The sequence below is a fragment of the Photinus pyralis genome, unplaced genomic scaffold, assembly GCF_008802855.1.
Source record: "Photinus pyralis isolate 1611_PpyrPB1 unplaced genomic scaffold, Ppyr1.3 Ppyr1.4_LG1, whole genome shotgun sequence".
Lineage (NCBI taxonomy): Eukaryota > Metazoa > Arthropoda > Insecta > Coleoptera > Lampyridae > Photinus > Photinus pyralis.
In genome coordinates, this window is record NW_022170249.1 from 25,024,617 (window position 1) to 25,046,734 (window position 22,118).

At 35.0% G+C, this 22,118-nt stretch overlaps 3 protein-coding genes across 5 annotated transcripts; all 3 read left to right on the forward strand.

Annotated features, from left to right (window-relative positions):
* Positions 1 to 1,821: 1,821 nt before the first annotated feature.
* On the forward strand, positions 1,822 to 4,525 carry LOC116173735 (BPTI/Kunitz domain-containing protein 4-like). The gene is made up of 6 exons (XM_031491408.1): positions 1,822 to 1,842; positions 1,898 to 1,926; positions 1,986 to 1,993; positions 2,388 to 2,483; positions 4,161 to 4,256; positions 4,393 to 4,525. The coding sequence occupies exons 1-6, from the start codon at positions 1,822 to 1,824 to the stop codon at positions 4,407 to 4,409; spliced, it is 267 nt and encodes an 88-aa protein (XP_031347268.1). The 3' UTR covers positions 4,410 to 4,525.
* Positions 4,526 to 7,930: 3,405 nt separating this feature from the next.
* Positions 7,931 to 9,097, forward strand: LOC116173720. 2 transcript variants are annotated; one of them, XM_031491397.1, is made up of 6 exons: positions 7,931 to 7,994; positions 8,054 to 8,082; positions 8,135 to 8,142; positions 8,424 to 8,600; positions 8,650 to 8,801; positions 8,848 to 9,097. In XM_031491397.1, the coding sequence occupies exons 1-5, from the start codon at positions 7,974 to 7,976 to the stop codon at positions 8,793 to 8,795; spliced, it is 381 nt and encodes a 126-aa protein (XP_031347257.1). In that variant the 5' UTR covers positions 7,931 to 7,973; the 3' UTR covers positions 8,796 to 8,801; positions 8,848 to 9,097. The 2 variants fall into 2 exon arrangements, with proteins under 2 accessions (XP_031347257.1, XP_031347248.1); XM_031491388.1 differs by having other exon boundaries at positions 8,650 to 9,097.
* Positions 9,098 to 14,601: 5,504 nt separating this feature from the next.
* LOC116173679 (antistasin-like) lies at positions 14,602 to 16,010 on the forward strand. 2 transcript variants are annotated; one of them, XM_031491324.1, is made up of 7 exons: positions 14,602 to 14,761; positions 14,814 to 14,839; positions 14,894 to 14,925; positions 14,977 to 15,159; positions 15,204 to 15,389; positions 15,434 to 15,631; positions 15,684 to 16,010. In XM_031491324.1, the coding sequence occupies exons 1-7, from the start codon at positions 14,735 to 14,737 to the stop codon at positions 15,857 to 15,859; spliced, it is 828 nt and encodes a 275-aa protein (XP_031347184.1). In that variant the 5' UTR covers positions 14,602 to 14,734; the 3' UTR covers positions 15,860 to 16,010. The 2 variants fall into 2 exon arrangements, with proteins under 2 accessions (XP_031347184.1, XP_031347192.1); XM_031491332.1 differs by having other exon boundaries at positions 14,621 to 14,758.
* Positions 16,011 to 22,118: the final 6,108 nt, after the last annotated feature.

Consider the following 22,118-nt stretch of genomic DNA (forward strand, 5'->3'; position numbering starts at 1 on the left):
GCACCAAAATTAATACGAAAAAGTGTTTTCCCGAGAAATTTTGGTGCAGTCGATTTTTGGTAAAAAAGGAAGGTTACACTGCCTTTTTTTGCCCGGAAAGAAAATTATTTTACTCACAAGTCACAACCCCACCACATTGTTTGGCATATGTCGCGGCCCAGTGCGATGGCAACAAAGTAGTAGTGAAACGCCCCTGATAGTGCCTATCAGGGACGCATACCCAAGACAGTTGACTAAATCCTGGGAGAGTCGGCGACACCACGCATATGTCAAAGTATCAAGTATCAAGTCTGGAATTACGAGATTTCTGAAAAATCAGCTTATAAAATATAATTTTCTAATCCATTTAGCAAGTACTACTCTGCCGAATTAATTTGAAGTATATTGTATAAACAAGTTATAAATCAGCATAATATGCATGAGGAAAGCGCATTTTTGGTAATACAGATCCGTATTTCATTAGTTTAAAATTATCAACTCAAAATAGACTAAAGCCTGCTCACCTACACTATAGCAGAAATCTTTTAGTGAAAAGTCTCTAGCTATTGTAATTGCTGAGATCTCAGCCGGACAGCCAGCCAGCCAGCCATAACGAATATAATAGCGTATTTTTTTTCAAAAATGCGCTAAAGTACCTAATTCGCACATTTTGTGTGTAGGTAATAAAAGAATATTCCATTTCGACCTGATCCGATTTGACTTGTAATTTCCCAATTAGGTAATTAGAATTCAGCAAGTCAGCAAAAACGTACACGAGTGTATGTTCAAACACATTTCATCATTAAGATTTAAGGATTACGAAGATTTTTTCAAGTACAAATAAACAGAATAATAAAAATTATGGTGTCTTCTTTCAGGAAATTTATAAAAATCCTACCTATCATAAAAATGCCCTACCTAAGGATGAGGGAAAGTTTATTATACAATGCGATTTAATTAATCTCTATTTGTAAAAAAAAAGTTGTAAATACTAATTATACTGGGTATGGTTTTTAACAAGGGCCGAAGGGCACATTTTTTGGGATTGTTTCATGTTAACTGCGTCCAGAAACTTCTGATGCTATTTCCCATGTTACGATTTACTTTATAAACTCCTATCTTTCGCCAAAGCAATTAAAATTCTTGAAAGGTATCTTTGGGAATGCCACTGGCTCAGGTATTTTAACTTTTTTAAAGAAATAAAGAAAATCAATCAAATATAAAACCGCGTGCAAGGATCCCCAAATTGGTTCTTTCAATGTGTTGGATAACGTAATAGTTCATTACATAAAAGTCAGGAAAATGACACATTGCTGACGAGGAAATATTGAAATACAAGGCCCCCGGGGGACCGAGTACTTTAATTTCCGAGTCAAGTAATGTCATTTTACTGATATTAAATTTTATCCGAAATCGTATTTTAATGTAAAATTTAACAGATGCACAAGCGGCAGCAAACGGTGGTCTGCTCTGCCTCTGTCATGGAAACTAAAATTTCCTGACAGAAAGTAGGCATGAAAATGAAGGTTTCATGAGGATTTTGAGTGAAAGTATTTAATTTAAGCTCTGAAGAATTTTGGTGGGTAATAGATGCTTTTGTGTGAGATTTAGGATTAGGGGTGATAGGAACCATAAAAATAAGTATGGATTAAATGCCTTAAGTTACAAAACTAATTCGCCAAAATATGTACTCGTAATTTTTTCAAAGCGGAGTCTTTTACAACATTGGTTTAGATTAAAAAATTTAAGGAAATAAGTCCCTACATATCGTCATACTTGTTGCTAGATCGACTATAAATACGCGTACACGGCAAACATAGAGCCAGTCAAAAGCAGGACAAAATGATCGCAGTGATTTTGATGGTATGGTAAAGTAAATAAATGTACGATTCTATTAATGTGTGTTCTATTGTTTTAGTTATTTATGTTGCAACTCGCAGTCACTCCGTAAGTAGTACCGATCTTATAAAGACCCCATTTATTTTATTTTGTTTTATTGCTTTCAGGTCAGAGAGTAAGTACTATAGAAAGGAGCATCAAATACCAAAAATGGTTCCTTAAATTTCATAATTGGCCGTTAAGTAACGAAAATAATGTTGTTAATGAATGTTTAATAATGTTTCAAATTGTATGAAAGTAATAGGTACAAAACTCGTCAGCAAAATGACACTACTTCACTCGGAAATGAAAGTGCGTATGGCCCCAAAGGGACCTCGTATTTCAGTATTTCCTCGCCAGTAATATGTCATTTTCCGGACTTTTAAGTAAATAACTATTACACGCATGAACCACCTGTTGTAATCAAACTATATGAATTACTCAAAGCGGAAATTAATAAACCCCATTGAAATTCTACGGCACACATATTATGACTTTATATTACGGTGCCCTAAATTTGGATTTCGTAGGTATCGAGTGTCAACGCTTAGAATGCCACGAGTCCATGAAATGTGAACATGGATTTCAAGTAGATGAAGCCGATTGTCCAATTTGTGCCTGTAGAGGTAAGTACTCACAAAAGAAGCATTCAAATATTTATTTGTTACTCAGTTGTAAACGTTGATTAACAAGACAAAACGCAAACGGGTAAACGTCATGTTTAAACGCTACTGACTTGTAAAACTGACAGCTGACCTGTAAAAATTTTACAAGTTAGTAATCTAGTAATTTCATTGGCCAGAATGAATGCGAAGTCTCTGTTACAGTTACATGGATAACATGATATTTTAGACATTTCTTAAAGATTAATTTAAGAACTAATTATTTACGTTTACTATTGTTTACAAATGAGTAACAAATAAAATATTGTACATTATACGCCAGGTAATAGTTTTTACTGGCTCTAGAAGATGACAGGCTCGCCTAACGGCTCGCCAGTCAACTTCTCCTATCGCCAGTAAAAACTCACTTACCTGGCTAATAATGTAAAATACTATAACAAGTTAAAAAGTAATCGTAAACGATTTACATAAAGCTCATTTCCACTTGCATTCATTTCCTATTTGTAAGATGCAACTTTTGTTAAAATTGTAAAAATCCGGCCACAAATTTGAAAGATAGCGTTGCACATGTGCAATCCATTTTTGACGTGCTACTTCAATTTCTGTTTATAAGAAGAGTTTCATTTCAATGCTCTTCTAAATAAGAAAGTTGGTACTGCGCATGCGCAAACCTAAATTTTGAAGCTAACGTTAGATTTTCCTTTGTTCCAAGTGGCTATGTATCGAATTTCAGTTAAATCCTTCCATAAATAAGAAAGTTGGCACTGCGCATGCGCAAAACCAAATTTTGAAACTGGCGTTAAATTTGCATTTATTCCGAGTGGCTGTGTAACAAATTTCAATTAAATACTTTTATAAATCAAAAAGTTTGCAATTCGGTTTATAAATGGTCGAGATGCGAAAAGGGCACTGTGAATTTTGAATCGATTCGACTCAGCTTTTGGCATTACGTATTATATGGCTAATGCTATGCCCATATTGAATTTCATGCAATTCAGTTCATAACTAACGGAGATGTAAAAGCGATCGGACATTTCTAAACAAAGTTATCGTTCACACGGACAGATAGAGGGACAGGCAGACAAAGGAACAGACGGACAGACCAACAGGCAGACGACAGACAGCAATGCAAAATTATAAACGATCTCTAGGATCGTTAATAAACGGCGAAAGTGTAAAATTATGGAACATTTAAAAAACGGTTTTTTGTTTTTTTTACAATAACTTTTTTTGTAAACGGTACAGAAAAAAATCCTTCCTTGGTGCAAGACTCGACACCATAACGAACCAAATAGCGAAAAAAGTAGAACAATAGCTCTTAGGATAAAAAACTAGTAGCGTCTCAAAACGAGCGGACGGACGGACGGACGGACGGACGAACAAAGTGGCCACAATAGCGCATTTTTTTTTATTTTTGTGGAAATGCGCCAAAAAGGGTTCCTTATACTTTCCTTAAATGAGATTTATGTAACTCTCATTTAACGAAAAATCAAACATCTGTAAGAAGTGTATGAAAATATTGTTACACGCATGAGAGACCTGCCGTATTCAAGGTGTACGAATTACTCAAAGCTTTTGCGGAAATAAATAAACCCCATTGAAATTCTACGGCAGCACTATAATCAATATTTCAATATTCTGACATTTTATGTAACGGTGCCTTAAAATTGGATTTTATAGGTTGCGATTGTCCACATTTAAACTGCAATTTGGGGATGGAATGTGAATTTGGACTTCAAGTAGATGAATTCGGTTGTCCTATTTGTGCCTGTAGAGGTAAGTACTCAAAAAAGAAGCATTCAAATATCAAAAAGGGTTCCTTCCTTTCATTAAATGAGAGTTATGAAACTCTGCACGTAATAATACATAACTTTTAATGTTAGGTAAAGGTTTTAGTTATAATGGTTTTTAGATCTGACACAAATCTGACAATTTGGGACACATTGGCGCGTTATACGTACCGGCCATATACCTTGGTTTAAGTTTAGCTATTAACGGTTTTTAGTCGTTTCAAAGTGCCTCATTTACATTTTATAGTTTATGCAGACTATTGTTAATCACATATATAAGATTAATGTTTAAATTACTTGAAAAAAGTTTAATATTTTATTAAATTTGACACGTTAATTTTGATTTTTAATTAATTGTAATCAATAAGTTACAACTTGGGACACCTTGTAAGTTGTTACTCGTAGGTACCATTTGCGTACTCATTTTCGCAGGCCTCTTCTGGTCGTGTTTTTGATAGTATATAAATTAATATATTACTCATTAGTTACTGTGCCTACTTCCAATAAGGGGAAAGCACGTACTGCAACGTTATTTTAGAATTACTCTCTCCTAACGAGAGCAATTTTTTGCGATTTTTCCCGTTGAAGTATGCGGAAGAAGTTTAAGTTGAAAAAGAGTCAAAGGTCTCAGGAACATTCAACCAAACTAATATTGCTCGTAATTTTGTCGATTGGAATACGGCGAGCTTTTTTCTTTTTCTCAGTCAATATAAATTGAATCTGGTGCCCCATTGTCAAGTTTTGGTGTTGAATTACAAGTTGGAAGAAATTCATATTAAGTTACCTATTCTACCCTGCGAATTAAGCACTCCTTGGGAAAAACAAGCTCCAGGGTCAGCATTTCTGTGGACAGTCCTGAAGGCAGGTAAACCAATGAAAATTAACAACATATCTCGGCCAATACTATTCCACCATTAAGTAGGTGTAAACAGGTTGAGCTAAAGCAATATGTGATTCAATTAGTGGCCTTTGAACTAAAATCGTATTAAAATTAGCGTTCGGAAATAACCGAGCTTATACAAACAGTTTGAAGTACCGTAGTGTCCATTTTTAATCAGTTCGTTTTTTGGAAGATCATCAATTTTGGAGTATTGTAAAATAGTGTAGGTATAGTTCCGCGACATTCAGCGTGCATAAATTGTGACGAATAGTTTTCAAAAAAAGTCCGAATCACAAAAGATTAATAAAGTGGTATAAAAATAAACGAAGAGATATTTACAATCGTGTCGATTCAGTTGGTAAATAACACAGTCCGTCTTAATAAACAAACGCGTTCATCAGCAAATCCATAACAACAACTTTACCACGTATTGGCAGTGTAATAAAGTTAAACGAAATTACAACAAAGAAAACTGTTAGTAAATCCAAATAATATTCAATTTCGCATTGGTATCGCTAAGAAAAAGTCAGTTAGTGTAAAACTTTACCTAAGAAATTTCCATCAATGTCAAATCAAGTTTTAATAAACCACCCAGTTAAATTGAGTGTATGCCATTGCCCTTTGCGGAACAAAATTGTACTGACCAACAGAAGAATCGGCATCCGAAGACAGTCTGTATTTCCGAATCAATCGTCAAAAAATCCAATCAAAGAGCAATTGCGTAGAAGTTATTCAAGTCGGCGGGTTTTAAGCACGCATTCCAGACCTTCCACAGCGAAGGAAAAATTGTAAATAAATAAGAGATCCTAAAGTTCTGATTTTTTATCAATATACAACAATTTTTCACTGCGGTGTTATTAATCTGCTGGATAGTACAAAGTCAAAAAACCCACTCGTAGCCAATTTTCAGATAAAGGACAAGAGATCTCTTGTGTAAACCAGGGGAGTAGAATAGGCTAATAGGGAACCGTAAGAGCTAGTCGGAGGCATTTTTTTTACCAATTTTTATAATACGTACAGCTTTTTGTTTCAATTTCCTATTTAATAGGAAGCAAAAGAAATTGTCGCCCGTTTATTTGCAGCGGAAGGACCGTGACACGTTTTATTACAATAAACCTTTTCGGTTGTATCTTTTTTTCCATGCTATTCAACAGATAAAAATAAAAATGAGAAAAATTCTTGACAGAGCACCTTCCAGGCTCAAACCAAAAAATTCGCGCTTGTGGAAGAGTGTATTCAAAAAATGGTAAGTTTAAGACAAAACAGTTTTCCATTAAAGTATATTATTCATTCAATAGAAAGTATCCACATGAACAAATTAAATTCCCTACGCTTGACCCTTAAGGGACCGTTAAGTGGCAATGTAGTAGCTGGCCCTGCGATTATGCGTCATATATACAGCATAATAAAGCATATTTATTATTATTGAATTCCATATGCAGTCCCAAAGTTTAGTGCAACTCACAAAATAAATTACCGCTCATCTCAATTCGTCTTGATTATGCAGGTGCAGTAAAACTACAAAAATCATCCCTTGAAACTGATATCTTCTAGGCTTTCTAGGCAAAAATGCGTGCTTCAAAAGTATCGTTCACAATAATATTTTATAAATAAACTTGTCAACCATTCACGCTATTATTTCATAATTTTTGGCCGAACGTGGTTACATTTACCTATTTCTAAAGTGAGAACCAAAATACAATTTCACAGAAACGATGCAAACGTAAAAATTATAAATTCAACTATTACAATCATTTACTGGAGCAGCAGGAAGTAAATGACAAGATGGTGGAATAGGGGTTGGAACAAGACCTAGTTATTCGTCTATTTATCGACTATGAACGTCGTGTTTTTCCTTGCTATTCAACAGAAACGTAATTACGCAATTTTACCATAGATCCTGTAGAAAAATATTTTATTTCGATACATGAGTAACTTCGCAATTAATTCGACTTCAGCAGGGTTTGGTAAAAAGGTACCTAGATTTAAGGAGCTGAAAACATGTTTCATTTACAAATAAACAAAATAATAAAAAGTATGATTTCTTCTTCCGGGAAAAACGAGTTAAAGAAGCTATAAAAATCCAAATTTATATCATAAACGTACCCCACCTAATGGTAAAAGAAAGCTTACTATATACAACGCGATTTAAGTAATGCATCCATGGCAGTAATACAATGCGTTACACTTGTACCCGTCAGTTAGAAACAACTTTTCATAATTCCAATTTTTGATTTGGTGCCCCGGTTCGAAGTTCGGCATTTTTTTGTTTTTCGAAAAATCGTTATCACCTCCTTATTTTAAGGACTATTGAAAAAAACAAACACTTTCAAAACTTTCAGCTCTCTAAATCATTTGCATTTGCAATTATTTTATCAAATAACGAAATGATGATCGCTCACTAATTTCAGAAGAAAATGTTTTGATAACCACCCCATCGATTTATCGTACCCAAACGCTACATCTATTCTGTATACTATGTTTTTTTCATTGTCTTACGTATAGGGTGGTTGTATAAAAAAACGTTAATAACTGGGGCACGACATGGGATGTGGTATCGTTATACTGTTCTAGTGAAGCTGCGAAATGTGGATGAAGTAAATAGATATGCCTGCTTTGTATGGGATTTAGGGATGATGGGAACCATAAAACTAACTAAGGATTAAGTGGTCACAATTTTTTTGAAGCGGAGTTTTTTTACAACACCGATTTAGATTAAGAAATCTAAAAAAATAAGTACACTAAGTACATATCGTCACACTTGTTGCTTGACTGACTATAAATACGGGTGCACGGCAAACATAGAGGCAGTCGCAGAGCAAAATGGTCGCAGTGATTTTGATGGTATGGTAACTGGTAAGGTAAACAATTGTCCATTTTATTAATGTATTTAATGGTTTTAGTTATTTATGTTGCAACTCGCGGTTACTTCGTAAGTGTTACAGATCTTAAATTGCCCATTTATTTTGTTTTATTGCTTTCAGGTCGGAGAGTAAGTACCATAGCAAAAAAGAGCATTCAAATTACCAAAAAGAATTCTTTACATAATTCTCATTTAACGAAAGATCAAACATGAGTAACAAGCGTGACAATTTTGTTTATAAAATCCGGTGCCAATCAGACGAATATTTTTACACGCATGAAAGACCTGCTGTAATGAAGGTACCTATATGAATAGTTGAAAGCATTTTGCGGAATTCAATTGAATCCCATTGAAACTGTACAGCAATCTATTGTAAGTATATAACGGTGCCCTAAAGTTGAATTTCATAGGTTACAGGTGTATACAATTAGAGTGCCTTTTATGGATGAAATGTGCATTTGGATTTGAAGTAGATAGATTCGGTTGTCCTATTTGTGCCTGTAGACTCCCATGCAGCAAAGCCGATTTGAGTTGCTGTCGAGGTCACTATTGCTTCGTATCGCCCAAAAATGACAGTATACCCGTCTGTAAGTAATTAACTAATGTTTTGCCTATCACTCATAACGATACCATTAGGTAAACCATATTGTCCACAGAGCCTCCCACTTTCGGGAGGAAATGGCTTGCCTGTACAGTGTGTAACAACTAAGTGTCCAGAAAGATTATTCTGTCACAATGTCACAGATCTGAACTCATCCGTCTGCTGTCACTATCAAGACTAGCAAAAGGTTTGGGTTATGATGATTTTTAGATTTTTTAATGTTCAAAGATTAGGTATCGTTCCAAAAATTACTCCAAAGACCTTTGGAACCGGCTGCATTACTCAATGTAATCAACTGATGGTTAAAAAATAAATTCCACCAGTTAGTACCTACTATTGAAACAAGCAGTCACTTTATAATTTGAATTCTGTACGTTTTCATTTAAGTACATACAGGCGCCAATGAACCGTATTAGCTTTCAATTTTTTTCATATATAGACGGAAAATTGGAAAAATAAAACCCGCATCTTTCAATAATCTGCGATGCCATGGAATTTTCTAAAACAAAAGATCTCTAGTTATCAATTAGCAGCAGTTCGAAATGGATTTTATGATCGACTTTGGTTACTACCTACCTTGCAGTTAATGGTGACTTATTCGAACATTTATTGTAAATTGTTATATTAGGAAACCGTTTTTAGTAATTTGGTCTTTCTTTATGTTGAATTCGCTGTTCTAAATATAATACTTTTTGATAGAATGTGATTTGTTTTATAGCAGACATTCCATGGCATGACGGATATTGGCGTAGTTTTTGTATTATAAAATTCCATGGCATCACGATGGGGGTTTTATTTTTCCAATTTTCCGTCTTTATTATGCAAAAAATTGAAAACTAATACGGTTGATTGACGTAAAAAATGTTTATCTACAAAAAACCTTAATACATTTTTGCTCTAATAGAATTTGGGGAGCCAATAATCGCATGTTATGAATTTTACATTGAAATCCCTATGATGCGTTACGCAAGTCACCACCCTGTATTTGGAATAATAAATAAGGGTTCTTTATATAATTGCCGCAATTGATTTGGTATAATAAAATGAAATCCAAAGGATTCTCCTACAATACACTTGACTTTCTCTGAATACTAATAACCGAAGCAAAGAAATTCGCTGGCGCTAACATCCCTCCTTAAATTCCCTCCCTGTCGCCTTTCTGTATCTAGGTGTTCACAACGACGGGATGGGTTTAAGTGGTATTATTAAAACCGGCAAGGAAAGTATCAACCTCACATTCTAAAGAACAAAAAGGCATTGCTGGACAGTAGAATTTGGAGATTTCACTCCGACTATTTGGATAAGTATAATTAACCGTAATTAGCTGAATGGCTTATAATAACCGCCGCCGATTAACTCGAGATTACATCCGTTGGGTGTGCTCTCAAAACTTAATTTTGACACCAATCCCGTATTTTTAAGACGTCTGGGAAGGATGTAATTAATTAAACATTTTGGAGAAATGACAATGCCAGAAGGGCCTCGCTTACTTGTCTCGATTACAAGTGCGATCATTAAACGTCCAATTCGCTCCAGAAGGAAGGGCAGACTACCATTACAACCGCGACAATCCATATTAAAAATGTAAAATATCAGCCAAGCTACAGAAAACAATACACGTCAAGCAAATCAAATGCAAATGGCGTACTTACGATGAAGCCAGAAGAATATATCGCAAATATTACTCCTTATACCGAAGTTAAAGGGGGAAATTCCATTTACACATTGATACGGCATCCCCAATTCAAAAATTTAATCGCCAAAGAATTAATACCAATACGTGGCGTTAATTAAAATTCAATGCGTTTTCGCTAATTACAACAGATACGAGGATCATTCAACAAAATATACGGGGAACACTAATAATGCTTCTAATGAAGAAAATAAACCGTTACAGCGCACATTAAACGTCAAGATTTTTCTTGGTTTAGGTGCAACAGCTATCAGCTACCAAATGCAAAAAGAACGAACTCAAGATCTTGAAAACTGTAGAACTAGTTAAGGCCTCGGACGGACGAACGGAGAAAGGGAGCATAATAGCCCCTTCCAACATGAGTTTTTTTTATATAACGTGGCCTTTTTGGAGGCTGTATTAATTACATACGTGAGGACAGTCGTTGCAAAATATTGGGCGAGACCGCACCGCCAAGTTTTAAGCACCTGGTTCTTTGAGGGGGATAAAAACGTCAAAGGATTTAAAATAAAAAATTAGAGTTCAGCAGTTCAATAACCATAGTAGAAAAGGGGAGTGGTTATACATCATTATGTTAGTACAAAATTCAATTGTGTAATTAATAACATATGAGAGGACTAACTCTAATCCAATCTCCAATCCAAAAGGCTAAATTTTACTTTTGAACAAGCTTGGAGTGTTAATTACCTATTATTTGCTTCTTGAATACTCAGCAGTAGATACTGTCATTTGAAGTATTATTGAAGCATCTCAAAATTTTATTTTTGCTTAATCATTTCCCTAAGCATTTGTAACGTAATCCGTTACACAGACTATGCAGGTATTTCCACAAAAACCCAAACAAATTTGTAAAAGTTGGTTTTTAATCCACAAAGGGTTTCCCTCAAAGGATATGATTAAATATTAAGTGTACTAATATTAATCTTCTGGGAAAATCATACCAAATATTTTTATAAATGATCTCATTTCCATTATGTACTTAATACTTTTTAATATGTTATTGTTTATAGGCTTTTCAATGGATACAGGTATTAGTAATTCCATAGTGATTTAGTAGATATAATTACACCCGTTTGGTAGTCGGATATTATACGACTATTAAAAAGTGATTAACATTGAAATAAGATTTCTGTGTTCTTGTAGGCCTTGAAAATTCACAGTTTCTGTATCATCCTCTTTATTATTTCATATTTTCAATATTTAGCTAATTAGTTTACATACGGTTTGCGTTCGTTTATAGAACTATGTTCTTCACCATAAAAATAAATATAAATTATTAGCAAACCCCCGAACTTCGTATGAAATAAGTTGGCACTCACAAAATCTTTTAGAACAAGTGATTACAATTTTTCTCAGGGCCCGTTCAGCATCCGCTATTAAAAAAGGACTAAAATAATTGACATGGATAGAACATAAACAATAATTGACGTCACAATCCAGGGTAATTTAATAAATGATCAAAAATATTACAAACAGGGCATTATAATATACAGTGTGTCCCAGATCGCGTGGGATTGCATGGGTAACTTTGTTATTATTTAAGATAGAGATTGGTTAAATGGGCAATGTTTTGCAGTTTTAGATGCTTATTTAAAATTTCCTTATGGAAGTTCAAATATGTATCATAGGTTCGACGTAAATTCAAAAAAACCAAAATTGGTCATTTCCTTAAATGTCTTATATCATTGAAAGTATAAGAGATATAAAAAAAGTTTTATATAAAAATTACTGTCTTTGATACGCTTAATTTAGAATTGATGTTAAGAAAAATTCAAGATGGCTACTTTTGAGGAACATTTACCAACTCCCTGAAGTTAAATAGACGCCATATTGGATTTTTAGATTACTTGATAGGGTTTTTCATTCTCTTTTCAACGAGCTATCAAAACATAAGGTTGAAAATAAGATACCAGTTATACCTATAAACGGTTTGTATATTTTAATCAAGTAGTCTGTGATGAATTAAAAAAAACAAAACAAACTATTCGGGGCAACAAAACAATGAAAATAATTAATTACATCAGATGTTTAAAAAATCAGGGGCGCACTCATGGGTGGGGAGTTGGTGCATTACAACTCCCTCTAAAATTTTATATAAGTAGGCTTAGAAAAACTTTGACTTTTATGGTATTACTATCGTATGGCTACCTACCATGACATTATCCATTTAAACACATTTCAAGACACTTCGCTTTAACACAATAAAATCTGATGTAATTATTTCGAATAGATTTTGTTTTGTTTTTAGCGCATTTTTGCAAAAAATTTTTTTTGTAAAAAGTAGCTTTTAATCTCACTTTGGCTGGCTGGCTGGCTGGCTGGCTGGCTGGCAGTAAATGCGCGCCCGTAGATAAATGCTTGTAAAAAGACAAGGAGTGTACATGTAACTATCGGGGCTGTGTAATTAAGAACGTTAGGGATGGGGCTACAAGATTTGGAGACGACGACATCTGGACGTCATCCCCGAGCGTATTATACTAACCTGGAGATTTTTCAGTTTTTATCTATCTTCTTCTACAGTTTTTCTCCGATTGTTTTCAAATTGGTGTCGTCGGGAAGATCTTGTCAACGCGCACAACTCCTGCGTGGCGGAAATTTGTTTTTTTTCCTAGGGGCGAAATAAACCACCTTTTGCGCGGCGCGCTTCGAGGGGTAGTCGACTTTGGGCGCCCAAAATACAGCGCGAATCGCGGTCTCTCTTTCTCGTGTCACTAATAGAAGGTCGAGCTATGTGAAGTACCCAAAAGTTGAATACGATTTTATGCCGGGATTTTAGCGAAATCTACAAAATGGGAATTACGAATGAACGGGACGTCGGAACTGTGTATCGACAAAGGGAATGTGGTAACCCCCGACGAGATCTTACTGATGGTGGAGTCGAAACTTCAAATCCGAATTGTTGCGGGTGATTAGAAGTGGGTGTCGACAAAGGGAATATGGTAACCCCCAAAGGATTTTACTGATGGTGGAGTCAAAACTTCAAACGCGAATTGCGAGTGCACGGTAAGTGAGAAAATGGTACCGACAAAGTGAACGTGGTAGCTTTCGGCAAGATCTTATTGATGGTGGAGTCAATATTGGCTAATAAAACACTGATCTGCCACACAAAAATGCGCTGAAGTCCCTTCGATCTCACACGAGGACTTTGATCATTTTTTTCAATTCAATTCCTCCCAGCCTACTTGATTAAAATATAAAAGCCGTTATGCTATGATAGCTCGTTGAAAAGAGAATTAAAAAATCTATTAAATAATCTAAAAATCCAATATGGTGCCTATTTAACTTTGGGAAGTTGGTAACACGTTGGAACCCAAGGAGCTATGATCAAATAATATCAAGAAAATGGAATAATTACAATTCGATTGCATCGAAAACCAGTATGTAATTAAATGTTAATCAAGGAGTCGACGAAAATAATCAAATTTACCTTTGAATTCTGGTCGTAGCGACCATCTGAATTGAGAAGGGTGCGTTCTGCAAATGTGTAACAGGCCAAAGCACAACAAATAAAAGGGGTAGTGAATCGCGCTTCATATAAAATATTGCGTATAAGCAATTCTAACGTCTGACACGGAGGCAATCGGATCTTAAAACTGTAATTGATACGAATCAATAATTAGAATGACTTTACACAAAAAGCAAAGTTCTAATCGACTACGGCTTATCCTTGCAACACAAATGCAGCTAGAATTAACTACTGCACGTTTACTCTCTATTTCGTAGTAAAATAAGATTAACTGGAATGGCGAGTTTCGAAAAATATGAACTAGCCTTTTTAAATAATCTAATTTTACTACAAAATGAGTACACAGTACACTTGCAGCAAATTAGTATATTATTATACAAGTTTAATAAGACGCTGTATTATCACACCAGTTGCCTATTCCATTTGCCAAGATTCACTCTGAATTGACTAAAACAACAACCTGTACTTATAAATACTTACTAGCTCCTATAATCAGTTTATAAACTTTAAATTATTATTCATTGCTCATAGCTCCTGCATTATATATTCTTTTTTTGCGGAGTTTATTATTCTTATTTTTTGTTCTTTTGTTTTTATATTATTAGGTTACCTTGAATGTTAAATTCATTTTTTTACCACCTGTACATTCGCCAATTAAAGGCCAATTCTCACAAAAGCGACGCATACCTAGCATATTGTCTTGTTGAGCAATAACTTATTATTTTTTAAGCAACATTATCAAGGGAACTCCCCTGATTTATGGTTTTCGGTGACGGTTGAACTTGAATCAACTTGAATGAACTGTACACGCTAGCTTTGTGTTTTAACAATGATAATAGTCGCCAAACAAAGATAGTGGGTAATATGTATATGCTTGGTGGAACTGGGTTTCCCAAGGTCTCTCAAAAACGTTTACATCATCTACACGTTCGTATCCATCTGGTAAAGTTTTTCTGGGCAAATGAACGCAGTAACGGGATTGATTGTAGTAAGTGCCTACTTAACCCTGACCTTAAACTTATGAATGAATGTTATTTCAGTGGCTGATCGCCAGTTTTGCAATTGGGTAAGATGGTACTTTTTTTAGGTTTTTGTTTGACGAAAATGTGTCGCGTTTCAGATCTGAGGCGCATGAAGTGTCCACCGAAGCTGGTACTAACGCCTAATTACACACGCTGAAGGTAATAATTGGTATAATTTTAGGTGTATGTAAGCGTGAAGTTTGTGAGGTGTATTGTCCATATGGAAACGTAATAGACTCGAACGGATGTCGAACGTGCGAATGCATTGCTAATCCCTGCACGAATCACACGTGTCCCAGTGGTCAGGAATGCAAAATAGTGCCTGTACTTTGCAAAAAGGCACCGTGTCCATTTACTGCCACTTGTAAGTACGTCGTTACCGTTCCGGATAAAACGCACTGCTTTTAGGTGGGCCAGAATGTCCGTTGTATAAATGCGTGGCGAAAGATTGCCCGTACGGATATGAGGTTGACGAAAATGGTTGTAAGGGATGTGATTGTAAGGATTACACCAAAGGGTGCCCATGCACAGAAGATCAAATTTGCATCGTTGAAAAGCTTTGCCCCTTTGGCGAGTGTGGGATAAAACCCAAGTGTATGTTGACATTAGTTTAATCGTATGGATGAACCTTCTTTTAGGCGTCAAGAAATGTCCACTCAGCTTACCCTGCCACTCACTTATGGATTGCCCATATGGATTTGAATTGGATCGTGACAACTGCCAAACTTGCGCCTGCAAAAATCCATGCGCGGGTGTTATCTGTCCAAGAGCAAAATATTGCGCGGTTATTGTTCTTAACTGCCTTGTCGCTCCATGTCCAGCCCCTTATCCGGAGTGTACGTTGTTGCCTCTTTTTGGATTTAGTTCGCCATAATGCTTTAACCGTAGGTCAATCTTATTGCCCTGAAAACAGCCAGCTCTTATCAAATCTTCGCAACGAACCGGTCACTTGTACAGCCGACTTGGAACCTTGTCCAAAAGGGTACGACTGTCACTATGTGGCTCGTTTACGGTCGTCTTTCTGTTGCAAATCAAGTGACGTAAATCAGGAGCAGGATAACTAACCTTTAAGCTGCCGTTTATTATGAAATAAAAAAGCAGAAATCAATGAAACCACTGGAACCTCTTGGTGCCACCTAAATTTAAAAAATAAAATAATTTTTAATTTCTGTAAATGTTGAAATATCAAAAATAAAGTGACTACCTGCATGGGTATGAACGGGGGCGAATATCATCAGAACTGCAGCTCCATCACGAAGAAGATCATATTGGTTGTTTTTGTGTCTCCAATGCCTGCACCTCGAAAAGGGTTTTGGAAGAGTAAATCCTAAGAGGACTCCTGTGCTTGCAAATTTCCAACAGGTCAAATTTTATTTTAACTCTCTTTTCACCAATGGTCGCCTAAGTAAATGCGTTGTTTAGTCCTCTGTTAGGTTTTTTTTTTGTTTGCGGGTTGTTGTCAATGAAGCTTTAAATTGATTGCGAAAAATCGAGCCATTTGAGGAATTAAGCGGGGCAGGGCAGCAGGGACGGACTGGGTAACTGTGGGCCAGGTGGAATTGCATAGGTTACAATCCACACGAGGTGCGTCGCCTATCATTGTATTTCAGCACTTTCATGCTACGACAAAAAATGATAAATTCATTGTAAAACACTTCAATTAAAACAGATTTTTTTAATTTTTTAACAACCTAACATCAACCCCAATTAGAGAAACGTGTTAATAATTTATTAATAGTGCAAGAAACTAAATACAGCACATACTTATAAATTTCCAACGGGCCATTATGATCTACAGGCCAAGTGGCAATCGCCACCCACCCCCCCGGGCCAGTGCGCCCCTGGTTATACACTGCCTTTTTTTGAGCCCCTCAGATCGACCCGGAAAAAAAAATTTCTTATAGAATGTGGCCTGTAGAATCCATAATTTCAAACAGTTCCAAGATTGGGCTACTAGTTCAAAAGTTACAGCCCTTTGAATTTTTTTTCGAAATTGGTTGCTAGTCTATAACTTTTGATTGAGAAGCCTGATCGAAAAAGTACGAATTGATTTGGATTCTACGCACCAAAATTAATAAGAAAAAGTGTCTTCCCGAGAAATTTTGGTGTAGTCGATTTTTGGTAAAAAAGGAAGGTTATACACTGCCTTTTTTTGAACCCCGAAATAAAAATTGTTTGAGATCGACCCGGAAAAAAATGTTCTTATAGAATGTGACCTGTAGAATCCATAATTTCAAACAGTTCCAAGATTGGGCTACTAGTTCAAAAGTTACAGCCCTTTGAATTTTTTTTTCGAAATTGGTTTCTAGTCTATAACTTTTGATTGAGAAGTCTGATCGAAAAAGTACGAATTGATTTGGATTATACGCGCCCAAATTAATAAGAAAAAGTGTTTTCCCGAGAAATTTTGGTGTAGTCGAATTTTGGTAAAAAAGGAAGGTTATACACAGGGGCGGACTGGGTACTTAAGGGCCATTAAGCCATTAAAGTATTAGTGTAGTAATGAAGGTGCCGGGGGGGTAGCTCTGAGGTGCACCACAAAAACATTTTAAAGTACTCCTTTCTCGAAAATCAATTACCATACAGTTTTTTTTTAAATTGCAGCTGATAATTAAAAGTAACAAAATATACAATCCACACGAGGTGCGTCGCCTATCATTGTATTTCAGCACTTTCATGCTACGACAAAAAATGATAAATTCATTGTAAAACACTTCAATTAAAACAGAATTTTTTAACAACCTAACATGAACCCCAATTAGAAAAACGTGTTAATAATTTATTAATAGTGCAAGAAATTAAATACAGCACATACTTATAAATTTCCAACGGGCCATTATGATCTACAGGCCAGGTGGCAATCGCCACCCGCTCCCCCGTGCCAGTCCGCCCCTGCAGGGCAGCAAACCGAAAATGGAATATTATTTGGCCACTAGGTATATTTTAAGTTTAGCTAGGAAATTAATTTAGAAGCACTGTAAGAATTTGTTTAATTTTACTTTGATCATAAAATGTGTTCCTGTATAGTTCCTTACAAAGGAAAGTAAAAGGATTGTTTCCAAGACACTCCAATATGGAAGTTGCGTAATCTCGCCAAACATGCTCTAGTATTTAAATTTCTAAACATTCTGTTAATAAGTTTAAATTAGCATTTTTCAAAATTTTGATTACGAAATGTTGGTTATTAATGAGATTTTCAGTGAAGAAAAAATCTATTGAAGTCTTTCCTTTTCTTAACCCCTTATTATCTGAGCAAAGAATACTTAATAAGTACTCTTTGATCTGAGCTAGCCTAGCTGTTACAAGACAAGTAACATCCAATCTCTTAATCTACCCCGCATTTACCCTCCACAACTATAATAAAACGATAACCACCCACACCCCTAAATTACTAACTTTGCATTAAACGATATTAACTTTTACGGTGCGCGGTTTCCAATTAAAATTCCTACCCAACCACTAATTTACCCACTCTTCCTTAAAAGAATATTAACTTTTACTTTGCGCGGTTTCTACTTAAAATCAATTATTGATATTGAGAGACAAAATTTAAACAAAAACCACATACTACCTCTTAATCTTCCCTTCCTATACCTGAATCCTCGACAAATTAAAGGCACACTAAATAGGCTGTGCTTCCGCAAACTGAAAAAAACCACAAATTAGATTGCTTATGCGCAGAGCCAACCTTCTTGGTTCCAAGCGAATTTTTTCGAAATTTTAAAAAAGGTACTCTTTAAATAACGGTTTTGTCACCATTTTAGTTAAATGGGTGAAAATTAATTACTATTAACTAGTGTAACAATTTTCTTTTAAAGACTGTAGAATGTGGAAATGCGCTTTTTGTAAATCGTTTTCGATTACTTTTGTAACTTGTTGATATGGGGGAACAAAATATAACGATAGCGACATACAATCCCTTAATTTTCCGTACCCCAACTTTCAAATTTTCCGACCATGCATTTAAAGAACATTTTTTGACAGTGAGAGACACATACAATTCCTTAATCTACCTTGTCTTTACCCTCGCTAACGATCACAAAACGATATCCAGCCCAACCCCTAATTTATCGTCTCTTCCTTTAATAGTTATTTATTGTACAAGACGATAAAGGAATTTTTTTAACCATCGAGTAAATTATCTTTCACAAGATGGTTAGTTTCCCTTTATTATCGTGTATAATGCATTTATTTTATAGCAGAAGGGGAAGGCATACAAATCATTATAAAACTTCTGAAAATTCCGAATTTAATTTAGACGTCAAAATGTAGGCTCTCCCGTCGTTTCAATGGAAACAATATTGCATTCTGTTCTAAACTTCGTTTTATGTTGTGCTCCGCGTCCCATTTCTAATAAGAATGACAGTAGAGGCCAGTTTGGATTTAAATTTTGTGAAATTTCGTTGCAAATGTGTTTTGAAATATTATTGGGAATTGTAGGGTGTAGTAATTCAGATAGTTAATTAGGCCAATAAAAGTCATATTTGGTGGAATTACACTAATGAAATTTTAAACCGTGTTGGAAATGAAGTCCGTATTTTGCATATTATTCAAGTTTCAATGCCTCTCTTGCCCTCGCATAATGACTTCAGGTTCAGGATATTATGGCGTCGCGATAGCGCAAGTGGATTTCTTTTTTTAATAACCATATAAAGTTACCATCATAGGTACAAATAAATCTCGAAGCGTGTAAATGCTGAGTAAATGTTTTTTTTTAAATTGTGTGGTGTTGGAAAACGTTCGGGATTGTTTGAAAAGAATTCACTAACCTATAGGGAATTTAGATATCGCCATTTTAAATTAATTCGCCATTTTGGATGTTGCAAATGGAAGGACAGTCAAACTACGTGCCTAGAAAAAGTTGACTTAAAAAATTAGCGCTGTTGTTGCGGGCAAAAAAGTAATAGTTCCGGTGTTTCTCCAAGTTCATCGAAAAGGAAAGTTTTTAAAATACTGTAACGTAAATTTAATTACGTCGTTTATTTGTTACAATATATATTTAACAATAAATTTATTGGTCTTGAAATGAATTAATTTATAACAGTAAACTATTATTTATAACTTACAATGTATAACAACGTAAAACAAGCGCATAGAAATAAGAACAGAACTCGGAACACGATTCGATTTGCTTTTATAGTAGACGCCAGGGCCGGATTTGAATATTTTGCGCCTATGGGCCCCTAGAAATCTAATTAGTAGGTAGTATATATAAATCCACCTTAATTAAGCGTTTTCAACTAAAAAATTTGCGGGAGAAGCCTTAAATTTTCCGTTCACATAGTTTTGTCGAAATGTGAGGTTATGTTACTCCGTATTTCATGATTACTTTTAAGTTGGTAAGAGTCGAAACACATGAAATTGGAATAAATTTATAAAGAAAGTAGATTAGCCAAACGTTCATTAGAAAATATTATCCAATTTCATGTGTCCACTCTGTTGAGGTGTATAATAAATATTTTTACCCAAAATCGTCCTGAAACCTTTATTTTCATGCCTACTTTCTGTCAGGAAATTTTAGTTTCCATGACAGAGGCAGAGCAGACTGCGTTTCCTGCCGCTTGTCATTTTACTGGCCGCACGCCCGCACCTGTCACTTTGCCGGCCGCATTTGTGACATTTCTAATGTCTATAATGACTCCTGTCATCACTGACAGATTGACGTTAATCAAAAGTTGTATATAAAAATTGTATATAATAAAATACGATTTTGGGTAAAATTTAATACAAAACTCGTCAGTAAAATGACATTACTTGAGTAATGTGTCATTTTTATGTAAATAACTATTCTGTAAAAATTAATATCATGGTGTATTTTGTTGTGATTGAATTATAAAGTAGGTAAATTAAAAATATTTCATTCAAAATATCTTGGCCAAGTTTCTTTTGCAATTTAATTAGTTAGTATTTCCTAAGGAAAGTTGTAATGAAAAGGTAAATTTTTAATCAATATATACAAAATGTTACGATAGTTTGTTTGACAAGCAAATTGCTATACGATACAAAATTCAAATTTTCAGGAAAAAGGGAAAGTTCTACGTAGCTAAGGGAGTTCAAAACCATTACCTACATGAAATAAGAACAACATAATTTACCGACTTTTCCTATAAGAATATTAAATTTGAAATCCATTTTTTATGCTGAGAGACACAATTTAGACAAAAACCAAATACGACCCTTTACTCTACCCTACCTTACCATTGTACAACGATCATAAAGCCTAAAATCTACCCCAACATTGTTTGCTCATTTTTGTTTAAAAGTAGGTATACTTTATATTTAAATCTGTGCTATTACGGCTGGATAACTTCATACAAATATGCAAATTTATTGTTAGAATATCTACTACTGCTAAATTCATGCGAGTGTTCTAAGCAGATTCCACTAAGATTTTAAAAAAGAACATTCTGAGAAAATGCTGAAGATCTGAAGGTTACATAATTTTGCAAGAGAATTCTGAGAATCTTCCAAGAGGATTCCTATTACATTTTGTATTTATGTCGAAGAAGGTTTTTAACATTTTACATTTTGAAGATTTAAAAGTATAATATAATATTCTGAAACGACGACAATTAATAACGTTTTTATGATGAAAAGTATACACGTAGCGAAGACTTTTTATTCACTGGGTTCCAAGATGGCGGTGCCAAACTTCTTGCTTGTGGCACAAATGAGTACCAAGGTATGGAAAAAAAGTCTGTAGGTATATTTCGAGTGGTGACTTAAACCCCAACCCATGTATGAATTCACTCATTTCTATGCAAACTGCTTATAACCCATGAGTTCACTGTTCAGAAAGGTACCTATAGTTTAAGGCTTGAAATTTGTAGGAAGCGAACTGTCTTTAGCTTATAGTTATAGGTTGATTGAGGTTCAAGGAGGCAATGTGCAAACTTTTAGCTTTGGGCGAATTTTTTCCACGCGTGAAAACCTAATTTCCCTGGGCTTTTCGTAAATATGTGTTACGCAATGAAAGACCAAACAACCAATATATTAGATGTTTAATAATAAATGACTTTTGAGCTTCATTTTGTGTGAATGATCAAATGTCAACAAGCCACTTTCAAGATTTCGCTATTTCCATACCTATTTTGATGTCTGCATGTTTATATTATTTATAGAAGTTTACCAATAAATTGTCTAGGTGGGTGACCTTCGTTTCAACGTAGTATTTTTATGGGGCTTGCCCCGTGTCCAACACGCAATTGGTTTGTTACAGATAACCAGTTTGTGCATCATTGTGGTCATTAATTTTGACCGTATCCTCGGAGGTAATCCACGCGTAAGCTGCAAATCATCAATGAAAAATTGAAAAACCCATTT

Excerpts from the sequence above, each read along its gene's own strand:
- LOC116173735 (XM_031491408.1), top strand. The coding sequence starts at position 1,822 with ATGATCGCAGTGATTTTGATG. Across the intron at positions 1,843-1,897 it reads TGATCGCAGTGATTTTGATG|TTATTTATGTTGCAACTCGC; the intron begins GTATGGTAAAGT and ends CTATTGTTTTAG. Across the intron at positions 2,484-4,160 it reads TCCAATTTGTGCCTGTAGAG|GTTGCGATTGTCCACATTTA; the intron begins GTAAGTACTCAC and ends TGGATTTTATAG.
- LOC116173720 (XM_031491388.1), top strand. The coding sequence starts at position 7,974 with ATGGTCGCAGTGATTTTGATG. Across the intron at positions 7,995-8,053 it reads TGGTCGCAGTGATTTTGATG|TTATTTATGTTGCAACTCGC; the intron begins GTATGGTAACTG and ends TAATGGTTTTAG. Across the intron at positions 8,601-8,649 it reads AAATGACAGTATACCCGTCT|GTAAACCATATTGTCCACAG; the intron begins GTAAGTAATTAA and ends CGATACCATTAG.
- LOC116173679 (XM_031491324.1), top strand. The coding sequence starts at position 14,735 with ATGAACGCAGTAACGGGATTGATTGTA. Across the intron at positions 14,840-14,893 it reads ATCGCCAGTTTTGCAATTGG|ATCTGAGGCGCATGAAGTGT; the intron begins GTAAGATGGTAC and ends GTCGCGTTTCAG. Across the intron at positions 15,632-15,683 it reads TCCAGCCCCTTATCCGGAGT|GTCAATCTTATTGCCCTGAA; the intron begins GTACGTTGTTGC and ends CTTTAACCGTAG.